The 14,291-nt window shown below is 41.0% G+C and overlaps 1 protein-coding gene across 3 annotated transcripts in view; it reads right to left on the reverse strand.

Moving 5' to 3' along the window:
• The window catches only part of dcp1b (decapping mRNA 1B), a 79,157-nt gene that overhangs the window by 45,752 nt on the left and 19,114 nt on the right, over positions 1–14,291 (reverse strand). Inside the window, exon 2 of one of the 3 annotated variants that reach the window (XM_080190921.1) lies at positions 8,500–8,561. The exons of the other annotated variants lie outside the window; for them this stretch is intronic. Within the exon in view, the coding sequence (XP_080047047.1) occupies position 8,500 (1 nt within the window). The 5' untranslated portion in view covers positions 8,501–8,561. The remainder of the gene's footprint in view (positions 1–8,499; positions 8,562–14,291) is intronic. 3 annotated transcript variants of the gene reach the window in all.

The following is a 14,291-nucleotide window of genomic DNA, read 5'->3' on the forward strand; positions in this document are numbered from 1 at the left end:
ATTCTGCACTCTCTCGTTTCCTTCTCTATGAATGGTATGCTTTGTCTGTATAACGCCTGTATAGCCTTTCTTTATACCTCAATCCATTAAGTCCCGATAGTAGATCTTTTCCGCACTCTTGTAGTTTAGTAATGTCCTTTCTATAATAGGGTGACCAGAATTGCACACAGTATTCCAAGTGTGGCCTTATCAATGTCTTGTACAACTTCAACAAGACATTTCAACTCCTATATTCAATGTTCTGACAGTTGAAACCAAGCACACCAAATGCCTTCTTCACCACTCTGACCACCTGTGACTCTACTTTCAAGGAGCTATGAACATGTACCCCTCGATCTCTAGGTTCTGTAATATTTCCCAACACCCTACCATTAACTGAGCAAGTCCTGCCCTGGTTCAATCTACCAAAATGCATCACCTCGTATTTCTCTAAATTAAACTCCATCTGCCATTTGTCAGCCCACTGGCCCAATTGATCAAGATCCCGTTGCAATTGGAGACAATTTTCTTCACTGTCCACATATGTCACCAATCTTAGTGTCATCTGCAAACTTACTAACCATGCCTCCTATATTCTCATCCAAATCGTTAATATAAGCGACAATAACAGTGGACCCAGCACTGAGCCCTGAGGCACACCGCTGGTCACAGGCCTCCAGTTTGAAAAACAGCTCTCTACAATCACCCTCTAGCTTCTGTCAAGAAGCTAATTTTGTATCCATTTAGATACGTCACCCTGGATCCCATGAGATTTAACCTTATGCAACAACCTACTATGCAGTACCTTGCTAAAGTCCATGTAGACAACATCAACTGCACTGCCCTCATCTACCTTCTTGGGTACCTCTTCAAAAAACTCAATCAAATTTGTGAGACACGATTTTCCACTCACAAAGCCATGCTGACTGTCCTTAATCAGTCCTTGCGTCTCTAAATGCCTGCAGATCCTGTCTCTCAAAATAACTTCCAACAATTTACCACAGATGTGAGGCTCACTGGCCTGTAGTTCCCAGGCTTTTCCCTACAGTCCTTTTTAAACAAAGTCACAATATTTGCCACTCTCCAATCTTCAGGCACCTCTTGATCAGGAGAATGCATCTGCTGAAGCTCCTCCTCCCTACTCTGTCACATGTCAGAGTAACCTACTCCCATTTCAACGTCCTCAGTAGTGGGTCACTCGTTTATCAAGGTTCTCTGCCAACCTCTATTGTCCAAGTGATGCCAGCAGCCTTACTTCCTCTCAGGAATCCCACCACTAAATTTTTGCAAACGCAAGCATCTCACTACTAGCTATGGCAAATCTGCACCACCGGTTGATAAACCAAGTATTATTTTCCGCATCTTAAGTATGTTGGCTAGTGCATCAATTGGCACTCATCTATGGTTTCCCACTGTGCTTCTGACTGGTGCACCATGACATATCCCAGACACCGTTTCCCTGAGCCTACTGACCTGAAATTTTCAAACTGCACCTGAGACCAGTTAATGAGCTCAATGGGCTCAAAACCAGTTACTTGGAAACATGCAGGCTCCCACATCCACTCCCTCCCTTTGAAAATCATTTTGCGTTCCAAAAGCATTGGGATTCAGTAATGTTGTCCAGGAATGCAATTTGCAATGTTTGCCCCCACTGGCAACTGAAAACCAACTAAAGATGTCAATTGTAAAGCACTCTGAGATATTTAAATTCAGTTCAGGAAAGAAGAAATGACAAATTTATACAGCACTTTGTATAAGCAGATTGTTCCAAAGCATTTTACAGCCGATTAAGTATTTTTGGACTGTAGTCACTATTGTGACTTGTATCTTGTTCTTCTCAGACAAACAGAAGGAACAAAAGAGAAAGCCAGGTTAAACTGGTAGCTGAAACACCTGGTTGAGCTGAGCTTACTTAGGCATAGCATGTGTCAAAGTGCTTTGCTGTAATGTACTACGTACACGCAAAGATCGAACGAAATACAATAACCACACAACCGTCAGATCTAAGTAATCACACAACCAGGTAGAAGTTCTGCAAGTCCTCCCCACTCAGTTCTGAATGATTTGATTTATTATTGTCACACGTATTAACATAGTGAAAAGTATTGTTTCTTGCACACTATACAGACAAAACATACTGTTCATAGAGAAGGAAATGAGAATGCAGAATATAGTGTTATAGTCATAGCTAGGGTGTACAGAAAGATCAACTTAATGCAAGGTTAGACCATTCAAAAGTCCGACAGCAGCAGGGAAGAAACTGTTCTTGAGTCGGTTGGTACATGACCTCAGGTTTTGTAGTTTTTTTTCCCCCAAAGGAAGGTGGTGAAACACAGAATGTCCGGGATGGGTGGGGTCCTCAATTATGCTGGCTGCTTTGCTAAGGCAGCAGGAAGCGTGGACAGAATAACTGGGTGAGAGGCTAGTTTGCGTGATGGATAGGGCTACATTCACAACCTTTTGTAGATCCTTGCAGTCTAGAGTAGAGCAAGAGCCATACCAAGCTGTGATATAACCAGAAATGATGCGGGGGGAGGGGAGGCATTAAAAAAAACTAAGGAGGTTCCACAAATATTCCCACCTTCAGCAAAGTGAAGCCCAGCACATCCATGCAAAAGAAAAGGGTGCAGCAATTGCAACGATCTTCAGCCAGAAATGCTGAGTCAGCAGATTTAATTCACTCCAGGTGGTAGGAATCACAAAAAAGTAATGGACCCGAATGATATCCTGGTAGTACTACCAAAGATTTGTACTTCTAGCCAAGCTGTTCCAGTGCAACTAAAACACAGGCATCTAACAGACAATTTAGAAACTTTTCCAGGGTATGTCCTATCCATGAAATGATGTGGGTATGCCGGCGTTGGACTGGCATAAACACAGTAAAAAGTCTGACAACACCAGGTTTTAGTCCAACCTATTTATTTGATAATATACTCGCAAGCTTGCGAGTATATTATCAAATAAATAGGTTGGACTAAAACCTGGTGTTGTCAGACTTTTTACTATCCATGAAAGGCAGGGCAAATTGGCAAATTAAGAGCAAAGAAAATTACAGCACAGGAACAGGCCCTTCGCCCCTCCAAGCCTGTGCCGACCATGCTACCCAACTTAACTAAAATCCCTGACCCTGCCAGCGACCATATCCCACCATTCCCATCTTATTCATGTATTTGTCACGACGCCCCTTAAAAGTCACTATCGTTTCTGCTTCCAGTGCCTCCCCAGGCACCCACCACAATCTTGTGTAAAAAACCTGCCTCGTGCATTTCCTTTAAACCTTGCCCCTTGCACCTTAAACCCATGCCTCCAAGAAACTGATTCTTCCACCCTAGAAAAAGCTTATGACTATCCACTCTGTTCATGCCTCTCAATCTTGTACACTTCTTTCAGGTTGCCCCAGTGAGAACAAACCAAGTTTCTCCAACCTCTCCTCATAGCTAATGCCCTCCATACCAGGCAACATCCTGGAAAATCTTTTCCATACCCTCTCCAAAGCTTCCACATCCTTCTGGTAGTTTGGTGACCAGAACTGAACACTATATTCCAAGTGCAGCCTAACTAAGGTTCTATAACATGGCTTACCAATTTGTAAACTCAATGCCCTGGCCAATGAAGGCAACCATGCCATATGCCTTCTGGCTACCTTCTCCACAGCGTTGCCACTTTGTGACCTTTGTACCTGTACACCCAGACCCCCCTCCTATCAATATTCTGAAGGGTTCTGTTATTTATTGTACATCTCCTATTTTTATTAGGCCTTCCAAAGTGTATTAACTCACATTTGTCAGGATTAAACTCCAGCTGCCATTTCTCCACCCAAGTCTCCAACCGATCTATATCCTGCTGTATCCTCTGATGGTCCTCATCACTATTCACAAATCCACTAACCTTTGTGTCGTCCGCAAACTTACTCATCAAACCAGTTACATTTTCCTCTGAATCCTTTATATATAGATTACAAACAGCAAAGGTCCCAGCACTGAACCCACAGGAACACCACTTGTCACAGCCCTCCACTCAGAAATGCACCCTTCCACTGCTACTCTGCCTTCTATAACTGAGCCAGTTTTGTATCCATCTTGCCAGCTCATCTCTGATCCCATGCGACTTCACCTTCTGCACCAGTCTGTCATGAGGGACCTTGACAAAGGCCTTACTGAAGTCCACATAGGCAATATCCACTGCCCTACTCTCAATCATCTTTGTCACTTCCTTGAAAAACTCGAGCAAGTTAGTGAGACACGAACTTCCCTTCATAAAACCACGTTGTCTCTCATGTTATCATCAGTCTACTCTCAATCAGCAGCGAAGTGATGGAAGGGATCATCAACAGCACAAGTAACACTTACTCTTTTTTGATTTGATTTATTGTCACACGTATTAGTATACAATGAAAAGTATTGTTTCTTGCATGCTATACAGACAAAGCATACCGTTCATCGGGAAGGAAAGAAGAGGCTGAAGAACGTAGTGTTACAGCCATAGCTAGAGTGTAGAGAAAGATCAGCTTAATGAGGTAGGTCCATTCAAAAGTCTGATGGCAGCAGCAAAGAAGCTGTTCTTGAGTCAGTTGGTATGTGACTTTTTTTTCCTAACTGAATAAGGTGGAAGAGAGAATATCTGGGGTGTATGAGGTCCTTAATTATGCTGGCTGCTTTTCAGAGGTAGTGGGAAGTGTAGACAGAGTCAACGGATGGGAGACTGGTTTGCGTGATGGACTTGGCTATTCATGATCTTTTGTAATTTCTTGCAGTCTTGTACTCAGCATGAGCCATACCAAGCTGTAGCACAACCATAAAGGATGCTTTCTATGGTGCATCTGTAAAAGTCGTTGAGAGTTATAGCAGACATGCCAAATTTCCTTAGCCTCCTGAGAAAGTACAGACTTTGGTGGGTTTCTTGTCTATAGCATCAGCATACAGGGACTAGGACAGGCTGTTGGTGACCTGGATACCTAGAAACTTGAAGCTCTCAACCATTTCTAATTCACCCCTGTTGATGTAGATAGGGGCGTGTCCCACACTACCCTTCCCAAAGTCTATGACTATCTTCTTTGTTTTACTGACATCGAGGGAGAGATTATTGTCATTGCACCAATTAACCAGATTCTCAAGTCTCTTTCCCAAACTCCGTCTCGTTATTGTTTGAAATCCAACCCAACATAGTGGTGTCATCAGCAAAGCTGAAAATCGAATTGGAGGGGAATTTGGCCACACAGTCACAGATGTATAAGGAGTATAGAAAGAGACTGAGGACATAGCCTTGTGGGGCACCAACATTGAGGATAATTGTGGAGAAGGTATTCTTGTCTATCCTTATTGATTATGGTGTGGGTTAGGAAGTCTAGGATCCAGAGGGAGGAGCCGAGCCTTAGACTATGGAGTTTGGAGATAAGTTTTGTAGGGATAATGGTGTTGAAGGCTGAGCTGCAGTCAATAATAGGAATCTGATATAACTATCCTTGTTACCCAAATGTTTCAGGATTGCATGTAGGGTCAGGAAGCTGGTGTCTGCTGTGGACACGTTCAGTCTGGGAGTCCAGAATTGATTCATGCCATGACTAACCTTTCGAAGCACTTCATAATGACAGATGTTAGAGCCACTGGGCAATATTATTAAGGCAGACTTCCAAGCCTCTCTTTGGTAGCAAGATGATGGTCATCATCTTGAAGCAAATAGGGACTTCAGATTGGTGTAGAGATATTAAAGATATCTGCGAATACCCCCGCCAGCTGGTTGGCACAGGATCCGAGTGCTTGTCCGGGTATCCTGTCTGGGCCAGCTTTCCATGGGTTGACTTTCGAGAAGGCTGATCTGATGTCAGTTATTTCTCAGCAATAAACTGCTCACTGACACTGTTTGGGTTCTGCCAGGGCCACTTGGGCTTCTGACTTCATTATTATCTTGATCCAAACATGAACAAAAATAGCTCAATTCAAGACTTTAAATTTGATAGAGTGTAGGATCAGGGAGCCAAAGCAAAACAAGTCAATAAGAATCAGGGGCAAATTCTCCATTGGTTGGAGTCAAACCAAGCACAAAGGATGATGATCATGGTTGTTGGAAGTCAATCACTTCAGCCCCAGGCTATCACTGCAGGAATTCTTCAAGAGAGAGTAAACCAGTCCAATCATTTCAGTACCATTCACCTCAAATATTAAAGCAGTCCAGATTTATATGAAGCAAGACCTGAACAACATTCAGGGTTAGGCTGATGCGTGGCACTCATCACATAAAAGCTAGGTAATGACCAACTCAAACAAGGGAGAATCTACCTGTCTTTTCTTGACATTCAATACAATTACCATCAATAAATCCTGCCTCAACATCTTCCTGGAGTTAAGAGAAAACGCTGGAAAATCTCAGCAGATCTGTAAGGAGAGAAAAGAACTGATTTTGCAAGTCCAGATGACCCTTTGACATAGGGTCATCTGGACTCAAAACATCAGCTTTTTTTTTCTCCTCACAGACAATGCCAGACCTGCTGAGATTTTCCAGTGTTTTCTCTTTGGTTTCAGATTCCAACATCCAATATATTTTATTTTTATCTTCCTGGGGATTACCATTAACCAGAAACTCTGAATTCTGTAGCATGTAGACTCCTGACTCCCCAAAGTCTGTTCATTATTTACAAAGCATAAATTAGGAGTATGATGAAATACTCTCCGCAAGCCTGGATGAGTGTAGCTTTAATATTCCAAAAATTACAAAAAACAGTAGCCTATTGGATCAACATCCCATCCACCATGTTAAATATTCACTCCCTCCAACAATGATGCATAGTGGCAGGAGTTGTACTATCTACCAGATGCACTACAATATCTCACCACAGCTCTTTCAACAGCACCTTCCGAACCTGCAATCTCTAACATTTAGGACAATGGCAGAGGGTGAATGGAAACAAACTCCTCTCCTAGCCACACCCAACTTGGAACTTTATTGCCATTTTTTCATTGTTGATGAGCCAAACTATCGGAGCTCTCTTCCGAACAGCACTGTTGGTACACCACTGTTATAGCTACACCAGATGAACTGCAGCAATTCATCACACCTTCACAGTGGAAATTAGGGATGAACAACAAATGCTGACCTTGACATCAATGTTCACATCCCACAAAATAACTTGTGATTTATCTGTATTGCATCTGGTTCTTGGCTTTGTCACAGTATACACATTGTGGTGCCTTCATGACCTCTGAATTTTCAAAAGCACTTTACAACCAATAACTACTTTTTAAAATGTAGACATTGCTGTCGTGCAGGAAATACAGCAGCCAATTTGTCCAAAGACAGGTCCCACAAAAGGAAGGAGATGATGACCAGACTATCAGATATTTTAAAGTGATGTTGAATGAGGAATAAATATTGACAAGAACACACGGGAAAACTTAATTCATCCTCAAAAGTATTTAAAGTGATCTTTGATGCCTCAGAGGGGGGAAATGGGACCTCAGTTTAACATCTCATCCAAGATATGGCAACTCAGGCAGTACAACACTCCATGAGCTGAAATATCAATCTAGATTTTGTTCTTCAGTTACTGGTATAGGACTGCCATTTAAGGTAGTCATGGTATGGTATGAGATCTGGAGAAATTCTAACTTGACACGTGATTATCATTCCAAGGAGACATTATGCCTGCAACTAAGGTAAATTGACACTGAATTCTAAAAAAGGCCTGTTTTTTTTCTCCCCTAAATGTTTTTAATATATGTAATATACAAACCAAAAACTCAAAGTAGAACTTTAGAGCTCTTGAGATCAGAATTAAAACTAATTTGGTTAGAAAATAAAGATTGCAATCCAGACTTTTGGATTTAGACTGCACTAAATCAATCAGATCCAAAAATTTTTAGCCGCTTGATTTAACGCACGGAGTTGCTTCACATTCACATTGAGTTCCTTTATCTTATCTTAAATTTTGTTAGAGCACAGAGTGTTGGCAGAACACTCTTAACAGTCAGTCACACAGACTGACCTATATGCAACCCAGTCATGACCAAAAGTTTCCTTTGACTATAAAAGGTTAGAGTAGACAGCAGATGGGAGCCACATATCTAGTCTCATTCTTAACACTATTTTTTTAAACCTATTTATAATCTGAAAGGGAGCAAGCCTCAACAAGATTTCACTACACCTCCAGTCAGATTTTAATTGGTATCTGAACTGTTGTGTGTCATGGACAAGTCCAAAATGTGCTTTAAAAATAAAATTTTACAAACTGACACTTTGCAGGAGTGCTCTGTCAAAACAGAAACACAATTCAGGCAGAGAAATAAAGACTGAATGCTATACAACCAGCAGCAAAGCGAGTACAGACTGGAAAATGTGCACATAATCCAAGATTTAGTTTTATTTTGGATGACTAGATTTGATCAGTCCCTTTCCCAAATTCCTTTACATACTCTCAAGTGAGTATTTATGACACCCAGGTTTACAGCTTTAAAAGTTCTTTCTACTAAGTGGAAAATAAGGTATAGTTCATTTATTTCTCACTTCTGCCTCATACTAAGTACTTACTGCCAGTTGATTTGGATTAATTAGTAGAAGCCTAGCAGGAGTAGCTTGGCCCAAAGAAACCACTAGGGGAGAAAAAAAATGGCAATTAGAGGGGAAATAACCCAAAATAAAATAATCTTAAATCAAAAAGTATATATGTTCCTAATATTTCTATAACATACTTTAACCTAACTGTGGTTAGTAATCTTGATGCAAGTTTTTGTTTTAAATTGGCCAATGGTGTTTGCCAATACATTTAAATGATTATACTAGTAAATAGTTACATCACCTCAACAAGTGATGTAATGTAATATAGCAGCCATCTTAGTTAGTTGGCACTTGTAGCAGCACGCAGGAAATGCCTCCATTAAAAATCAGTGTTCAGCCTCTGTCTGCCTTCAGATTAGTTTGTATCAATCTCGAACAATACGATTTGAGCATTCAGTCAGATGTCGCAGTACACTGAATCATTGACAATTGGCTCACTACTCGTGTTGTTCCTTTGCAGGATAAATCTAAAATGAAACACACTATCCGATCAATTCCTCATGGCCATATATCATGATCAAATATTTAACACATTAGTCCTTAAAACATACAATTGCCTCCATCTCAACTATTCCAAGTGTCAAAGCATCCAATGCCTCACCAAGCCTTTGCAAAAATAAACTTCACCTAACCTAACACAATGACAATTGTAAATTAATGATCTCTTGTCACCAACTCACCAAGCAGAGGAAATAATCTTTCCCTGTTCACTCTGCAACAATCCTTCATAATTTTAAATTAAAAAAGCTCTCTACTCTCATAGAAATAGACTCAATATTTTAAACATCACCTGATAAATATAACACCCCATTCCTGGCCATGTTGGTCAATCAGAATTGCATACTCTTTTTAAATTCATGATCTTTTGATCACAGAATGTCCAAAAGTACTCAGTATTCTAATTCTGCCATAAACAATGTTTTGTACAAATTTATTTAGTTATTTGGTAATATAAAACTTGTAAGAGACATAATTTTGAAGCTTTGCATCTTGCACTCACCAGGACTAATTAAAGGGGAAAAACAATTGATATTACATGAGAAAAGAGTGCTGATTGGTTGGTAAATGCACTCTGATGTTGCCATGGAGAATGCACAATCTCGACCAATGGATTGCTAAGCTTTTGGTTAAATTCAAATCAGACAGGTTGATGCTGATTGGTCAAGGCATTTCCCTGGAGAATGAACCAGGGAATGACTGGCCCCAGACTTTTGTTTAGTTCAGAAAGGCAAAATGAGTGAACATGCACCTTCCATCTGCAAATTAAAGGGCCCTGCATGTTAATAGATGTAGCTTCTGGCACGCGTAAATGAGCCACACTGCGAGCTCGACTGAATCTTAAACTGGTTAACACAACTCTTGGCACAATTGGATTATTTTGCAAGTATTGTCCAATCAAGGAATCATATCAAATGTTGGACACTGTTTTGAGTTTTGCAAGCATAGGCCAGTTAGGTATGGCCAGTATTTTGCTTATTGCAAATAGCCAAAGGGACGTTCAATTTGATATAATCCACAGTTGCTGGTACGCATAGTTTACATAGCTGGCATCACACTTGCACTGATTCATACGCCATATTATTTGTTTGTGTGACTGGCACAATATCGTTTTGGCTTGATAACAGCATCCTGTAAATGGAAAATACCAGACAGTAACAACATGATGCAGCCAACTTCACCTGTTGTTCAATTATTTGAGGCATCTTACCTTGCAGGGTAATCTGAGGTAGATTGGGCACTTTTCTGGACCGAAAGTGGCAGCCTTGGGTCCACTTGAGTTTGAACAATATACAGCGAGCAATGATCTGATAGGGTATTCATTACCCCACAAAATGGCTTGGATGCATCCTATTTCAGCATTAAGCTGAATGAGCAAACGGCTGAGGTTCCCAGTAAAGCCAATCTTGCAGCTTGTCACACTGTAGGAATTCCAATGTGTAAACTGACCAGGGAACGTAGGCTTCCAGTAGATAGTAGAGAACTCACTAGCGGATTTCTGAATTAGCACATTGAAACGGAGCATAAGCTGCCTTTCCTCAAAGTGAATTTGAGCTTAGGACGGAGTCTATTAAGGTAAAGAAATTCTTACATGCAGCTGTGGATTCAATTTTAGCAAATGTATCATGAACGTATCAGAAATGTGCAAGTGTTATGATGCTGCACGTTATTCCATTAAAGATTTCACATGAAAGCCAACAGAAGTTTTCAAAAGCTGGGTCTAATTGGAATATTTGGAATATTGTGTGCAGTTCTGGAATGGTGGAAGCATTGGAGAGAGTGCAGAGAAGATTTACCAGGACGCTGCCTGGTTTGGAGGGTAGGTCTTTTGAGGAAAGGTTGAGGGAGCTGGGGCTTTTCTCTTTAGAGCGGAGGAGGACGAGAGGCAACTTAATAGAAGTTTATAAGATGATGAGGGGGGGATAGATAGCGTGGACGTGCAGAGACTATTTTCTCGGGTGGATGTAGCTGTCACTTGGAGGCATAACTATATGGTTTATAGTGGGAGATATAAGAGAGATGTCCGAGGTAGATTCTTTACTCAGAGTGGATGGAGTGTGGAATGCACTGCCTGCTGTGATAGTGGAGTCGGACACTTTAGAAACTTTCAAGCGGCTATTGTGTAGGCACATGGAACATACCAGGATGATAGGGAGTAGGAGAACTTGATCTTGGGTTCGGACATAGCTCGGCACAACATCAAGGGCCGATGGGCCTGTACTGTTTTATATTCTAGTTGCGATCACTTGGTGACACCATCTATTTGGGCATACATGGTATCATTAAAATTGAACATCAAATTTCAAGGCGTATTTGCTGAGTTTTTGCAGGATTCCAAACAACCTGGCTGATTTTCACATGCAAAATAATGCAAATCCTGCTGCATATATCCACACATAGGGCCCTGTCCTTTGCAGGCAGAAGGGACATGTCAACATGTTGTGTCTTTTTCAACTAAACAAAAGTTTGTGGCCAGCAATTCCATCTTGTACTCCCCAGGGCAATAACTTCATAGAATCCCTACAGGGCAGGAGCCATTCGGCCCATCGAGTCTGCACCGAAAGCAATCCTACTCAGGCCCTATTCTCGTAACCCCACATATTTACTCTATTAATCCCCTGACACTAGGGACAATTTAGCATGGCCAATCAACCTAACCTGCACATCTTTGGACTGTGGGAGGAAACCGGAGCACCTGGGGGAAAACTCACGCAGACACAGAAGAGCGCACAAACTCCACACAGGCAGTGCCCGAAGCAGGAATTGAACCCCAGTCCGTGGTGATGTGAAGCAGCAGAGCTAGCCACTGTACATCATACCGCCCCATTTGACCAGTGTTAACCTACTGGATTTGAATTTAAACAGAATTTAAACTACACATCACTTATTTCAGCAATACTCAATTTAGAATTTATTTTCACTGTATGTACCTGTTTATAAAATGCAAAACCATTCTTCTTAAATAGAGCTTAATCTTCGTGTATGATAGGAATTATATATTTTGACCTCGTCTTCCTTCAATGTTGAGTGCATACTCACATTCCAAATGCAAGATGCATTTGTGTATTGCAGCCACGCACTACTTATTTCTCAGTTTAAATTGTTTGATTAGATTTACTTTGATGAGAACCTTTAGGAGTTGGAATTCCATCTATTGTAAACATGAGGGAACGACTTGTACTATGATAAGCTGTTATATAAACACAAGTCGTTCTTCCACCCTCACTAGGAAATACCCAAATGCATTTCAGGTTGATCTGATCTTTAATTTTCCATCATTACTATCCTACTTCATGCCCCATGAAGAGATCAGGACATCATTAGAGTGTTTGCAGTTATTAATCCTGAGATTCTTTAGTATATCATACTGGTACCCTACTGAATTATTAGTTTCTTCAAATTAAAAACACAAGTTCATGCCAAAATGCACCATGAACATGAAAGTAGACACAAGGCGCCCATGATATTCCCATTTTAAAAGGCAAATTTCAAAATGTAATGCATGAAGAGAATTACCCGGTGAGAGTACTCAATTGTGTGTGCTATGTTTCAAAGCTGATCACCAATGGTCCCTGGTGCTGAGGCAGCAGAGATAACCACTGTGCCAATGTGCCGCCCCGTATTGAACCATACTTGAACCTGCTTCACTATACGATCACAGCTGATCTGTTGGTGCTTCAAATTCTACATTCCCATCGACCCTAATAACCTTAGATTAGTGCTCGGCAAGGGAATCAATCTACCTCTGCCTTAAAAATATTCAATCACCTTGCCTCCACTGCCTTCTGCGGAAGAGAGTTCCATGTTAACATAATCATCAGAAAAAAAATTGCATCTCTATCCTAAATGCCACAAAGCCTTTGAGGAAGAATAGCATGTACACAGCTCAATTTAAAATGAAAGTTGTAGCAGAATAATAATTATGCAGGAGCAAGAGTGTAATGTTTTTGAGAAAATAATTAGACAGTGGAGTCAAGTATCAAACAAACTAAACAACATGTCCAAGAATAACTATTTAACAGAGAGCAATCAGTTGGCATCACACGGAGGGGAAAAAAAATGGCAAAACAGGTTAACTAGCATTGGTAATGTCACACTGGAAACATCCAACTCAATAAAGTTAGACAGGAGAAGAAAGCTGGTATTCCAGAATTCAGGACCAATATCAAAAACGCATAAGATTAATGACAAGATATGATATAGTGCTTGATAGTAAAACAACTATTTAATATGTCACCTGCCATCTGAATTTGACATTAAATCATCAGATTTTCCACTATTTAGTCATCCAAAAACACCAATTAACTTTGACAAGTCAACAAGGTTGATGAAAAAAAAATTGTCCTTGTAAAGATGATTGCCCATTAGAGAACATGATTCCATTTTGTATGGCAGATGATATTAAATCCAATGGTAATCTTCAAGAGCACAACTCTCCCCAAACCAAAATTTCAAAGGCATTGTGTCCATGTTCACAAGAAAGTCTGGCTGGGCGAAGATAATTGCAAGAAATGGATCAAAGAAATGTGGAATTTGAGACCAGGAGGACAACACAAAAGAAAGGATTTGCACGCCTGGAACATGTTCAAATCTTACTTTTCACATCACAGAATATGCCATTGGCAATGAACCAACACCAATGTGGCAGTTATTCAAGGAGGTCTTACGTCCCTTGTTGTTCAACCCTCTCAAGGGCAGTATCTAAAAGATGTACAATTGGATGATGGAAGGTGAAAGGACAATTTACCTTGGGTAGAAATATAGAACATAGAACACTACAACACAAACAGGCCCTTCGGCCCACAAGTTGCGCCAATCACATCAATACCTACCAATCCACAGACCTATCTATTACCCCCAATCCCAGTAAATCCCATATACTCATCCAGAAGTCTTTTAAAAGACCCCAGTGAGTTCGCCTCCACCACCACCGGCGGCAGTCAATTCCATTCACTCACCACCCTGAGTGAAAAACTTACCCCTAACATCACCTCTGTACTTGCTTCCCTGCACCTTAAATCTGTGTCCTCTCGTAGTGACCATTTCAACCCGGGGAAATAGCCTGAGAATCCACCCCATCTATTCCTCTCAACATTTTATAAACCTCTATCAGGTCACCTCTCAACCTATGCCTCTCCAGGAAGAAGAGTCCCAGCTCCCTCAACCTATCTTCATAAGGCATGCCTCCCAATCCAGGCAACATCCTTGTAAATCTCCTCTGCACCCTTTCAATAGCTTCCACGTCCTTTCTATAGTGAGGCAACCAG

The sequence above is a fragment of the Carcharhinus amblyrhynchos genome, chromosome 6 (assembly GCF_965287045.1).
Source record: "Carcharhinus amblyrhynchos chromosome 6, sCarAmb.v2.hapA, whole genome shotgun sequence".
NCBI classification, from domain to species: domain Eukaryota; kingdom Metazoa; phylum Chordata; class Chondrichthyes; order Carcharhiniformes; family Carcharhinidae; genus Carcharhinus; species Carcharhinus amblyrhynchos.